Raw genomic sequence first — 13,948 nt, 5'->3', positions numbered from 1 at the left:
ACACAATCTTTCTCGAACCCCGTTCCCTCAGCTTCCATACCATTCATCCTCCTCTCTGGTCTTCCTTCCTCTGCCTTGTGGACGGCCCATGCTTTGTCCTTTAAGTGTGTCCCGCATGGTTTTTTTCTCCAGGGTTTTGCTTCTGACCCATGAGAGAACCAGATGATGGGGTCTCAGCTACTAATGCAGACTTTCTTCCAGAAAGTGGGGCTCACTGGTGGTTAGGTACCAGCTCTCTCAGATTGCTAACTCTTCCTTGGGAAGGGATCATTTTCTGGGTTTCAGTTTTTCCATCGGCTCATTGGATGCAACAGGTAAACCCGTGCCAAGCGGGTGAAGACAGCCCCTTCAAAGGCAGACGCCAGACAAGGGTGGCCACCACCAATGTGTAGGCAGCTTTGCTGCTGCCCGCATCAGGCTCTGAAATCTGCCACGAAAGGACGTGGATTAGGGTCCTTTAAGCTTAGGATGAAAACTCACCTTTTTTTTTTTTTTTAACATTTTTTTTTTTTTTTTAAGATTTTATTTATTTATTTGAGAGAGAGAGAATGAGAGACAGAGAGCATGAGAGGGAGGAGGGTCAGAGGGAGGAGCAGACTCCCTGCAGAGCAGGGAGCCCGATGCGGGACTCGATCCCGGGACTCCAGGACCATGACCCGAGCCGAAGGCAGTCGCTTAACCAACTGAGCCACCCAGGCGCCCGAAAACTCACCTTTTGCTACTATGAATTATTGGCCCAGATATGCAGTCTACCCTCACTAGCCTGAGAAGGTTATTCAGCGAGCAACATGTGATGCTCTTGCCGTAGTAGTTACGGTACCAGCCCCACAAAGCATAACATTTGAACAGTATGAACCTTCTTGTATAAATAAGACACAAAGGAGAAATTAAAGCCCCACTCGTGAAATCCCCTTTCTGGCCAAAATTAAATTTGAAAATCGAACATCACTGAATCCATCAGCTTATGCTGATAAGTTCTATGGAAATCCTAGCGGCTTACACACAAATGCTTGTATCTGTCTTTGTTCTGAGACCTGGGCTAAAAGAGAGGGGGAGGTGCCTCCCTATAATTTCTAGAGCTTCTGTAGGACAGCGACCTTGTCATTCCCATCATTTCATCGTTCAACGTCAGTTGGGTGGCCACAACATCAACGAGGCAGGCATATGATGTCCTGCAGGGAGAGGCCCAGTGGAAAGGAGCAGTGAATATCTTGGCAATAGGACCCTAGTTCCCTTCTGGATCTGGGGCAGTACCTTCATTTACTTCAACCCTAAGGCTCTCGTATGTCTCTCTTTTCTGAAATTTAGTATTGTCAACCGAACGCACAGGAATATCCATACATCAGGCTCACAGTCATGAAATGTAGAGAAGGTAAGCAAATCACCATCTATGCTGTGGTTGTGGGTGTGAGCACCCACCTGCTCCTTCCAACCGAAGTGTCGGTCCTGCTGGGCTGTGAACACCATGGCCCAAAGCAGGTCATTTCTAGTGTTTGAGCCAGAGTGAAATAAATGGGTGAGGTTGAGTCTGAATTTTAGGTTGGAAGCAGAGGTTATGTTAGGGAGTCATATTAGGTGGCCCTTGGGGTTGAGAAAAGTGAGCCCTTTACCCTGAGAGTGAGAGTTTGGAGCCAGATCAATCGAGCTGACTCGCTCCTCCAGGTGAGTTCCCCCAGGGAACTTAGAGTCCGCCGCAGGTGAGGAAAGGTGTGGAGATGGTGGAAGAACCGCCCAGAGAGGACGCACGGGCCCCAGGAACACAGCCACTCAGGTTCTAAAGAAAAATGTCATCATGGAGACAATTCCTGCCTCTGCTGGTCAGGGTGCTTTATCACTGACAGCTGATACCTATCGATGATTGGACCCATCTTGGCCATCACCCACCAGGACAGGGCCTGCCTGTGGGGATCGCAGCTTCCGGAAATGAAAGGTGGTAAAGATCAGTAATGAGGGAGCAAAAGGATGTGGGTGACAGGTGGTCAGAAGAAGGTGAGGCCCAGGGAAGCCGTGGGAATTCTGAGCAGGGCTGTGAGCTCTCTGCAGAGCAGGAGATGGGTACCTCAGCCTGCTGTTTGAGTTTTAAAGAAGAGAGTCACCCCAGAAAGTCAGAGACTATGGAAAATCTGGGGTAAGGCGGGACAGATGGAGGAAGAGAAGAAACAGCCCAACATCTCCTTCGCTTCAGCTTGGATGGGACGGTGGTCAAAGCTTCCAGTCATGAGAAGGAACCAACGTGTGGACTTGGTCTTAGCCAAGAGCCACATCCTTCCTCTGTGTGTCTTGTATCTTTGGGGACATACAAACCCTGAAACTGCACCCAGGGTAAATAGTCTCAGAGCTTCGTACTCATGAATTCTCGCGGAAGTGGGAATTTTTTTTTTTTAAGATTTTATTTATTTATTTGACTGAGTGAGAGAGCACATGCAGGGGGAGGAGGAGAGGGAGAAGCAGGCTCCCCGCCGAGCAGGGAGCCTGATGCGGGGCTCGATCCCAGGACCCTGGGATCATGACCTGAGCCAAAGGCTGGCACTTAACCAACTGAGCCACCCAGGTGCCCCAGAAGTGGGAAATCTGCATGTTACCGTCCCGTAACTGCCCAGATGCTCCTTTCTCTTCCCACTCGGGGTGCATCCCATGTAGCACAAGCCCTGGGCTGCCACAGGACCCTTGGTCCCCCCATTCTTTTCACACCGAATGGAGGGTGGCCTCAGTTTGGTGTTCTGCTTTCACTTCCTCCAACCCCAAGCTCCTCACAAGCTTCAAGTGAAAGCCCGTGGCCTTGCATTCTGCATGGTTCCCACCCTGTGTCTGCTTCTCTGGCCTTTCTACCCTCTGGCCAGGCCGTACCAGCCCTGCACGGGCTTCCAGCTGTCTCCGCCTTGCTCCTCGAATTCCCTCTGCCCCCGAGCTTGGTCCCGGAGGGAGACAACCCCCTTTCCAGTTTGTCCTGGGGGCAGAAGGATTCCCGTGCCCACACACAGGACAAGGGAGAGGGCAAAGGCACAGGGAAAATACACTAGAGCATTTCACGGTGCCTGGCCAGAGAGCAGTCAGAGGACAGCCCTGCCAGCCCATACGGGGCCTCTGTGCGAAGGCCAGGGAAGGTACCCCTTTCCCAGGGTGCGTACAACCCCCTGCCTGGGATCATGGCCTGCTCAGCAACGTAGGCTGGATTTCAGGCCCGGTGTGTCCCTCATTAGGGTGCAGAGGCAGGACCCCACCTGCACAGCAGCCCCGGCCCCACAGAAGCAGAAGACGGAGCAGGTGCAAGATTCCCGTGGGGGAATCACCCATGTCTGAGCCCAGATACTCTCCAGGGAGACTGCTGCTGAATCTCGTAACCTGGTCACGCTCCCTGGCCCAGTGATAGCTTCGCTCCCCTCCTCCAGGCCACATCTTTAGGACGGGTCTGGGTACCTCTCCTTATCATCCTTATATCCATCTACCCACGATTCTAAGCACTATGGGTGTAGCAACGCTGGACACTGTTGTGTGTATGTATGATTGGGAAAATGAGTAAATGTGTTGATGCTTTTGGGGACCTAGAGTTACCATGAAAGAAAAGAGGAGGACAGAAATATGGAATGGAAAAATGAAGGGGGGGGGAATCGGAGGGGGAGACAAACCATGAGAGACTATGGACTCTGAGAAACAAACAGGATTTTAGAGGGTTGGGGGGTGGAGGGATGGGTTAGCCTGGTGATGGGTATTAAAGAGGGCACGTATTGAATAGAGCACTGGGTGTTGCACGCAAACAATGAATCATGGAACACTACATCAAAAAACTAATGATGTAATGTATGGTGACTAACATAATAAAATAAAGTTAAAAAAAAAAAAGAAATACAGAATGGAGAAAGCAAGGTGGAAACTCTGGGTTGGGCTAGAATGGGCAGTATCAGTACCAACTCATAACTGGAGTATAATTTCTTTTGTGTGATACAGGTCTACTAATGAGAAGAGTGGAAGTTAGGGGGGTAATTTCTGTTCAATTGAGGTTCAAAACTGGTGTTCCCTCTTATTAAAGTTGATTGCAAAAGGTCACCCCTTAAAGCTGATCTGTGGAGAAATTTTATATCTTTCATCTTTGAAAATGTCTTTTCACACAAGGTGCTGCCAAACAGACACCAGGCTGCAAGCGTAAGATATTACATGTGCATATTTAGCACTAGGAAGATATTTATAGAATTCATTAGATTCCTCACTTGATGTATACCTTCTAGCATGGCATGCCGTTAGATCACAGAGCACCTCCAACTGAAGGTAAGATGAAAGCTCTCCAGTTGCACAAACTGATTTTAAAATATGGAAATGTCTTCTGTCCTTGCACTGAGGTCTGAAAATCACCGCCAAGTTCAGAAAACACGTTTTTTAAAAAAAGATTCATTTATTTATTTGAGAGAGAGAGAGAGAGAGAGTGAGTGAGCATGAGCGGCAGGGGCAGAGGGAGAAGAGAGAGGGGAATCCCAAGCAGACTCTATCTCACGACCCTGAGATCACGACCTGAGCTGAAGCCAAGAGTTGGATCCTTAACCGACTGCGCCCCCTAGGCGCCCCAACACTAATGGTTTAATGCATGTGGTAAATTCCAGTATTTCCCACAAAATACCACTAACAAATAACCATTGACTGACCCACTTCCACGCATTTTGTAAATTTGTCCCACCCAGGCTTTTCCTGCTCAATGCATATTTTAACCCCCGTCAGTTCCAACGCATCTTAGCAGATTCCACTTCAGATTGTACTGAATGAGTGTTTTCTCAATTCCTTCGAAAATATTCTTGCCTGGAGTTATTTCACGCAGACTAATTGTCAACGTCTAGTGCGTTGGGGTCCCTGCCAACACAGGCATGTGAGCCCTCTACTATTCATGTAGCAAGTAGCCAAGGAGATCTAGCAAATTCCACAGAGCAAGTCACTTTTACCTCTTTATCCCTAGTTTCCAGCTAGCCAGTCCTTTCAATTACCTGCAAGAAAATATGCCTGAACAATTACTTCTATATGAATGGGTTGCTTTTAATTTGGAATGTGGTCTGATTGGTTTTAAGGGTACGTATTTATTTCGTGTGTTTCCTTGCCCAATTTTTGGAAGTTTGGCATGCTGGATAAAGCGTAGGCTCTGGAGTGAATGGCACTCACGTTTGGGCCCCAGCTGCCACTTTCTAGCTGTGTGAGCCTAGACAAATTTCCGTGCCTCAGTTTCCTCCTTAGGGAAATGAGACACATTCCATCCACACCCATGGTCAAGTATTGAGGCACAAAGGGGCTCAGGTTTGCAAAGAGCCTAGCACAACGCCTGAGACAAATTCGGTGCTTGGAAAATGCTTGTTCACCTCCCTGCTTTTCTTCCCATATCCTGTTTCATATACAAATGTGTAAAAAAAAAAACATGCAAAACAATGCAGTGATATAAAAATCAATGTTTATCTGTCCCGCCTTTGACGGAAGCTAGTTTACACTTCGGTGGAATGGTCACATTCTTCCCTGGAGGCATCTCGTGTAGATTCCTCTCTGGACTGAAGCGGGTGGCCATCGTGCACACAGCAAAGGCGGCCAAGGTGTCTTCTGAATGTGGGGTCAAGGAACGCATGGAGGAGGGGGTTGACGCAGCAGTGGGTGGCTGCGACAATTCTCAGGATCTGAATGCTCCTGTCCAGGTTGTAGCTGCTCTTGCAGTCGTGCAGGGAGAAAGATTCCTTGAAAGTGGACAGGAAAAGTGCAATGTTGTAAGGTCCCCACATCAGAAGGAAAACAGCCATAATGGCAAAAACCAGCTTAGAAAGGCCAGACCTCCTCTCCCCAGACCTTCGTATTTTTCTCATTCGCGCGTAGCAAAAGACAAAAACGCACAGTGGAAAAAGAAGTCCCAAAATGTTCATCTTTAAGGTCAGAAAACGCTTCCAGGATGTCTCCTCCACCAGCAGGAAGTGAGGTAGTCTCAAGAAGCACTTGTATGTCTGGCTTTCCATCTGAGCTTTATAAAACACGGATTCGGGCAAAATGACCAGAGTGGCTAGGACCCATGCCAGAACACTTGAGATCATGCCCCAGCGTGTCGTCCTGGTGGTTGCGGGAAGGCTCACGGGGAAAAACACCAGGTACCTGTGCATGGTCAGGAGGATGTTGAAAAATGCCTCGCTGTATAGGCCTATGGAGTACAGGACCACTAGAATTTTACAGAAGGGGTTGTCGAGAACCCCCCCGTGTGTCGCAGTGTAGGCCCAGAATGGCAGGGCCAGCAAGAAACACAAATTCGAAACTGCCAAGTTTAGGAGATAGATATCTTCCGTGTGCTTGAGTCCTTTATGTTTCACCAGGATAAGCACAACCAAGAGACTGCCCAGGAGACCAGCCAGGAACACGGTGGTGGAGAGCTGGGGTACCACCTGGGCCGCCAGGATCTTGGGGTCATAGGGGTCGCATCGTTCTATTTCATTGCTATTCAGGTCATCCTCTATGAGGACGTCATAGTCATCCTCCGGGGCTGACGTGTAATTGGCCATCTTCAGGCTGCCCCGTGGAGACATGAAAGATTATTTTCCCTTCATACAGCTGAGTGGTCCTGGAGGGGAAAAAAAAAATTAGATTAGTGTCCGTGAAGCTATCCCGTCCCTTTTCTGGTGCTTCGTTTTACCCAGAGTAGGTCTACAGCTGAGAAGATTGAAAATAAACATTTCTCCAACGCATCCCCACCTGCTGAGAGCGGCTACTATAAATGGCCTCCTCACGAAGCCCTCATATACTTGGCAATGCACTAATACCACCGGGGAAATAAAAGTAAGCATTACACTTCTTCACAGAACTTAAATTCTCCTGGCGGAAACATGATTTGCCTGTCTGAAGGTGATATTTAAGGAAACATACCGTCAAAGAGAGCCCGGTGCTGCGGTTTAGGGTCATGAAATGGGCATCGGTCCTAATGTCTACGTGTTCCAAAAGTCTGCTCACCCTGTGAAGTAGTTTTCTGCAACAGGCTGGCCGAGCTCTTTTCTCGAAGGATAGAAACAAAGGTTTGCAAAAGCGAAACCATCCCAAGCATCAACGTGGACGTCACTGGTTAAATACATAGATGACTTACCCCTTGACGGAGTTCCAGGGGCACAGGGCTCGGCCTCCTGACCCACCATCCGAGCTGCTGTGGGAATGGCCTGGGGCAGCCGAGAGGCTGGCTTTCTTCTGAGCAGCCGGGCCTGACCTTTAGGGGCAAGATAAGCCACTGTTTACCCCTGGGGAGCTCTACACCACAAGTCGCTGGCCTCGGTCTTGGTCTCGGGGACTGACCCAAAGAAAGCAACTTGAAAGCTCCTCCGGACCCCTACAGTGTTTCTCAAGCCTCTGAGAGAAACCAGGAAGTTGTTTTCTCCTCCCGGTTCCCCCTGGACCCCGCCTTTGATTTCCCCCTGGCCTTCAGACAGGCGTCCTCCTGGCTGCCCCAGATAAGGGAACTGAGTTGCCACTGCTCCCCAGTGATACGAGGTGGGCTGACAGCAGGGCACTTCTGAGCAGGTGACAGCCAGCTGTGGAGGGGAAACTGTCCTGTGGGAGCTCTATGTGCAGACCCCAGGGCAGAAGCCCACTCCCTGCATCCGTAGGGCATCTAGACGGCTCGGGGAGATCCACAGTGAGCAGCATGAGGTCTGGTTCTCGCTGTCACTGTTGAGAGACACTGTGCTGTGACTGGGGGGTGGCGTCCCAAGAGAGGATCTGGGGACAAAGGAAACCACAGAGTGGTGTCACTTGGGAAGGGGGCTGGTGCAGAGATGCTCAGGACCAGTGAGTGGGACTTGAGGAAAACATAGTGAGGAAAGCCAGGAGTTAAGCAAGGCATGAGGTGCTGACCCTGCTCCCAGAAGATCCCAGGAAATTCCACGGAGGGTGGGGGAAGGGCGTCAAGTCTGGGCTACAGAGCCTGTGGGGAAATCTCCCAGGCTGGGACTGCGATGGGGGAGGGGGGAGGTCTGAGGCTGGAGAGAAAGGAAGCTGGAGGAGTCCAGATTTCAGAGTTGGGGGGAGGAAGCCGTGGGTGGTCAGGGGCAGGACATACGGGGCAGGGGGTGGCTTGGAAGAAGGATGAAGGGAGAAGAGGAACGCCAAACAGCTGGGAAGTCCGTATGAACTTCTCCCGGATCCTCTCTCTGGACCTGTGACTGACCTAATTTGGGGCCGCCCCCCTACACTGTGGTTTAGCACTCACACAGTTGGCTAAAGGACATCCTGTTCATGAATGCCAGAGAAGTGTCTGGGCTAGCTTTCAACTCAGAGCGTGGACCTGTGAAGATGGAAATAGAAACAAACTATTAAAAGAAAGGCAAAAACAAACATAAAAGGGCCCAGACGAATATGTGGTTGAGTGTTAAATTTAACTCAAAGATGACGTTCGTCCTCCGCACGGAGGGGTTGGTGTTGGTGGGAACCTGGGGGGTGCACGCTTCCCAGCGTGCATGCGTCCCAGCATGGTCTTGCCCCCCTCCCCCTGCACGGGCTCCTGGAGTGAGTGGGGGTCACTGCCCACTGGTGGTGGCACAGCCCTGGGACCCGCCCGTGGAGGGGCTCTACCTCCCTCGGCTGGGCTATTTGCAGCCACACCAGCCCCGCACCCCCCTCCCCCCAGGACCTTGAGTGAGTAAGGGATGGTGTCTCAGTAAAGCTCATGCAGGATGCTCACTGGTCCGCGCTGGGCAAAGCAGTGAGAGTCAAGTGGACTCGGAAACTTGGAAAGCCCCATGGATATACACACGTACACTACATGGCTAAGTAGAGGAAAATGGCAGTAGGCAGGACCTCATGTAGGTCACAGAATTACATGAGATTTGAAGTTCCCCAGGAAAAACACGGGAAATTCGAGACCACCCCTAACTTCCTGATATTAATGGCCTTCACTTTCAGTATTATTTTATTTTGGCTTGATTCCCAACATTCTGCTTATCCAGCCTCAGGCCATGGGGTTCTTCCCTTTTTATTTTTTTTAATTGAGAGATAATTGACATATACCATTGTGTAAGTTTAAGGTATACAGCGTACTGATTTGATACGTTTATATTGCAAAGGGATTGCCACTGGGAGGTTGACTGACACCCCTGTCCCGTCGCGTAACTACCATTTCTTCTAGTGGTAGGAACAATTAAGATGTATCCTGCCAGCAAGTCTGCTGTTTATAATACACTTTTGTTGCCTATAATCACTATAGTGTGTATTAGCTCTCCAAGGCCTTGGGATTCTAGAAACTTCTAAATGGATAGGAAGGAATGGTCTGGAGGTCTGAAGTGGAAGCAAGAGGAAAGTTTTATTACCCTTCTACTATCTGGAACCATAATAGGGTCTTCATTGTTTGTGAAACCTTACCTCATTCTGCGGCTTTGGCACGTGGCTCACAAACCTTACCTTCAAGGGTCTGAATTCTTCTTTATTGCTATAATTCAACCCCAATTTCAGTCCAAGAAACTAAGAAGCTATAACTCTCATTATCCTGTACACACAGGTCATTCATTAATTCAGTTCATCTATTCAGATATTCACATATATTTACAGAGTTCCTAGCAGGTGCCCGGCACCGTTCTGGGTGAACAACGTAGGCAAACATCCTGAACTTCACGGAGCTTACGTTCTACAGACAAAAACAGAGTAAGTACGTAAGTTGTAGGGTAGTAGGAGAGATGCTCTGTGGAGAAAAGCAAAGCAGGAAGGAGGGTAGGAAGGGCCGGGATGGTTCAGGGGCTCACACTTTACGTGGGATGGTCAGAGGAAGCTTGGTGACAAGTGTGCATAGGAACAGCATGTGATTAGGCCCCATAATTAATGCTCATGATCTCTTTCTTCTTCTTGTTACTAAGTTCTTATACCAAGGAGCTTGGAAAACACACAATCCAGTGGATTGTAGTCATACCATCTCCAACAAGGTCTGAAGCTCAGCCTTGGGAGGGAAAGCACCTTCCAAGTGTGTTCATTCTGGGTGTTCTACCTTAGCCTAGAGACAGCTCCCTACCTCTGCTGGTCCTGTAGTTAGTCCCTTGTTACTAATCAGTTACTAATCATTCATAGTAAATGTTCTTTGTTCAGATTACTGGTGTGATTTCTGTCTCTTGACTGGATGCCGATTGATAGATATCAGCATTGAATTTAGTTCAGTGAAGGGTTGCGAGCATCCCTGGATGATGAATTACTAACATGGAGAATTTCTTAGGGATTTATTGATATTGAGAAATGGGTATTCAAAATTTTAAAATTACAGTAATTTAATCTAGCCCTTAAAATGTCTTCTTCAAATATCAGTGCTCTCAGATTATCTATCAATCAATCTACCTATCTATCTAATTTTTATTTGAAAATATTACATTACAGAAAAATTGGAAAGTATAGAAAAAATAATCTATAATAGTGATATTCACAAAGAACAGCTATTATAATTTTTAAAAAGCACTGCTTCTTAATGGAAAATGTGCAAAAACTGCTTTTAGATGACTGCTTTCTGCTGAATTAGTTGCTTGGCATTGAGTAGTAGATTAAAAGGACAAATACCCACGTGTTGAAATTTTCAGGATTCTGAGGGTGTCTGTCCTGCCCCCAAATTTTCTCCCACTGACTGCCTAATGACTAACATCCAACCTCAGGGCTTGGTCCTCCCAGTAGCTGGTCTTCCTGGGAAGGCAGCAAAGGGGGGAATGATCCTTTCAAAATGTGATCATAATGATAATCAACCCTGAAACACAGATTTTCTATGTACTTACTGAAAGAAAAATTGTTAACTGTATCTAAAAAAGCCTCTCTCAGTGCATGCTCCATTTATTCTGCAGTGTGCTAAAAAAGTGTAAAAAAGAAAAGTTGGGGGGGGCAGACTTTGCCCAAGTAAGTTTGAAAAAGAGCGAGACTAAAAAATTTAAGCAAGTTTCTTTACTACAGGACTTCTCAGAACTCTTTTTTTTTTTTTTTTTTTTTTAAGATTTTATTTATTTATCTGAGAGAGAGAATGAGAGACAGAGAGCATGAGAGGGGCAGGGTCAGAGGGAGAAGCAGACTCCTTGCTGAGCAGGGAGCCCGATGTGGGACTCGATCCCGGGACTCCAGGATCATGACCTAAGCCGAAGGCAGTTGCTTAACCAACTGAGCCACCCAGGCGCCTAGGACGTCTCAGAACTCTTAATATGCTAATAAGCATTGTGATCCTCCAAGAGGAAGAGAGGGTCTGCAGTGTTTCCCAAAGTTGTTTGATCATGGAATCCTCTTTTTTTATCCTCAAACAGATATTTATGGGCCAAGGGCTCTGCAGAACATAATTTGAGAAGTGTTGCCTTTGACCTACGCATGTTACTGTGTCTTGGTGTGGCCATGGGGACAAAACTCCACATCTCTGAAGGGAGCATAGTGACCGAGGGTCCCAACTGCCACACCCTGAAACACACCCTCGAATTCGTGTCAAGGCCATGCCTACCAGGGGCTGCTCCAGCCAGTGACCCTCTTAGGGACACCAGGGCAGGCCCAGTCCTGGGAGGTGAGCTCCTCTGAGGGGACTTTGGCTGGCGCTTTCTCCCAGCCTCCCTCCCTCTGTCTCTCCTTCACTTGGGGCCAATTCTGCTTTGTGATCTGGTGGCCTTCCCAGCTTCTCCCGGCTCCCTTGCAATCTCTCAGAGATGTTTCCTCTAATACACTTCCTCTACGCCACATCCCATCTTGAAGGAGCTAAGCTAACACAGCCTTGGAAGGGAGGCATCCATCTCTAGAGTCTTGAGCCCTTTGCTTGCTGGGGAATGATACACTTTGCAGCACCCCATCCTTCCCTGACCGTCTTGCCCACCATCTACCTGTGGCCTGCTGGGGTGGAACTTTCCAGAACACAGGAGACCAGGTACTGCCCTCATGCCCCCATCCTGCTCAACTCCTCGGGTCATGTACCTTGTCTTGGTTCTTATCGCCATTCTCATTTGTGCTTCCTCTGCCCTTGGCTCACTTCTCAGTGTCCCCTCTCTCCCCATGCTCTTCCTCTGTGCCCTCTGGAATCTGAACTCCAGGACAGACACTCCTCCTGACATCCTTCATGCATTCCAGAACATTCCTGGCATCTCTTGTCCCTTGAGGATACTCCTTCCCTCTCACACCCACCTCAGACTTGGGGGCCAGGAGGTGACATCCCTGGCCCCAGTGCCACTTGCTGACCATTGCTCCTGGCTACATAGGAGACCCCTTGGGTCCCCAGCCCTCTGACCCTATCACCCTCTGCTCCACTGACAGCCTAATGGCCCCCTTCTTTTATTTTAGCCTTGTGTACCATGGATAACAGGCTTCTGTTCACCCCAGTTTCCTCCACATCCCCGGGGACCTACCTGCCCAAGTTGATCCCCATCCAACACCCAGATCATAACTTTCATGGACTCGTTAATTAACTTCACTCAGGTCTGTTAACACTGATCCACCACTGAACCCTTACAATGAAATCGCTCACCCCCATTCACTTCCCACCATTGGTTGTTCTCTTTCCTCGAGTCCTCCAGCTCTGCCTGTGAGCGCCTTGGGTGGTCACATCCTTCCCATCTTGCTGAGACCCAAGTCTGTCACTTAGCCACTCTCCAGTCAATGCTCAGCCCTCCCTTGAAGCCCCAGCCTTAGCTCAACCTGTCCATCTGCTTCTCCCTCCCAATTTTTTTCTGAGGATAACTGGTTAAAACCACTTAGCCACAAAGAGAAGACCCATCACTAATTTGTGGTCTCCAGGCTCAGCTAACTTCCAGAGATTTTTCTCGTTTCCCTAGTCACTCTTCTGAGTGTCCTAAATCGTCACCTCCTCCTGTTTTCTGTCAGCTGTTCCAAGCCCCCTAAAACTCTTCCAGTGCCTTCAAACTCCCACCGCCACCACCCACACTTCTGCTCAGGAGGTGACCTCATCTGCTTTTCTCAGAACTCTCTCCACTCCCCGGCTTCATATGTCATCATGGCATCTCCATTCCTTCCTCCTCCATGGACAGAGCTGCTCCTCGGAGAGCAAAGGCTCATTTCTCCTCCTGCCCTCTGGACTGCATTCTGTCTGACCTCTGGCAACTGTTTCTGAGGGTCAGTTCCAACCTTGACTGCATTCTTTGCAATATTGAAATGCTCTGGTCTCTTCCTTAAATAAAGACCGCAAACCCATCCTGAACCCCATACATTGCTCTAACTACATACTCTCCCTCTTCTCAGGCAGCCTTCATTCATCGTCCAAACCCATTCTTCCTACTTTGTCCTTGTTCATTCTCTACTCAGTCCCCTCCAGCCTGGCGTCGGTCCCCACCCTCCTGCTGAGATTGGCCTCCCCAGGGTCCGCAACACCCTTCAGTGCTGAAATGTCATCAATTGCTTTGTGAAGCGCCCATGAGCAGCAAAGTGTCTAATATGTCCCTACTCACAATAAAGCCAACGACATGTCAACACCACTACCTCTGGGAAGTCGTGCTTAATGTTTTTGAAACCCTTATGAAATCTAAAAAACACTAGTATGGGCTTTCCAGGAAAGATGGCAGAGGGAAGCAGGATCAACAGCCTCGCCCTCTTCCGGCGGTACCTTATAAAATGGCTTCAACAAAAATTCTAAAATTTTGCCCGTAACAACTGAACACGACATAGGGTCCAATCTTGTTCCAAAACCTTGAAATGTGGTGCATTACAACAATGTCTAAACCTAGTCCTATTACAGACACAGTATTGAAGAAAGAGGGACAAATCAGTAAATCCTGAGAATTACCCCAATACTCTCCCGTTAAGAGACAAGTGGGTAGAAGCGGAGTATATATCCCCAGGAAAAGAAAGGAGAAACACTTACTGAGTAAAAGCCCTCTTATTCCAGAAGGGTTTCTTGGACTTCTCACATTCTAAGACAATGTGCTGAGCAGGCCAATAGGACAAACTCCACAAAAGTCAAATATACCTTTATACACACTGAGTAACTTCTGGTAATAATAGTTTATTTATTTATTTATTTATTTAT

At 48.5% G+C, this 13,948-nt stretch overlaps 1 protein-coding gene across 2 annotated transcripts; it reads right to left on the bottom strand.

Moving 5' to 3' along the window:
• Positions 1-5,453: 5,453 nt before the first annotated feature.
• On the bottom strand, positions 5,454-7,321 carry CCRL2 (C-C motif chemokine receptor like 2). Of its 2 annotated transcripts, XM_032412257.1 has the most exons (3): positions 7,079-7,321; positions 6,865-6,985; positions 5,454-6,562 (listed from the first exon to the last, which is right to left on the bottom strand). In XM_032412257.1, the coding sequence occupies exon 3, from the start codon at positions 6,525-6,527 to the stop codon at positions 5,454-5,456; it is 1,074 nt and encodes a 357-aa protein (XP_032268148.1). In that variant the 5' UTR covers positions 6,528-6,562; positions 6,865-6,985; positions 7,079-7,321. The 2 variants fall into 2 exon arrangements, with proteins under 2 accessions (XP_032268148.1, XP_032268149.1); XM_032412258.1 differs by lacking the exon at positions 6,865-6,985.
• Positions 7,322-13,948: the final 6,627 nt, after the last annotated feature.

The sequence above is a fragment of the Phoca vitulina genome, unplaced genomic scaffold (assembly GCF_004348235.1).
Source record: "Phoca vitulina isolate PV1807 unplaced genomic scaffold, GSC_HSeal_1.0 scaffold13, whole genome shotgun sequence".
NCBI classification, from domain to species: Eukaryota; Metazoa; Chordata; class Mammalia; order Carnivora; family Phocidae; genus Phoca; species Phoca vitulina.
This window is presented reverse-complemented; position numbering and strand designations above follow the sequence as displayed.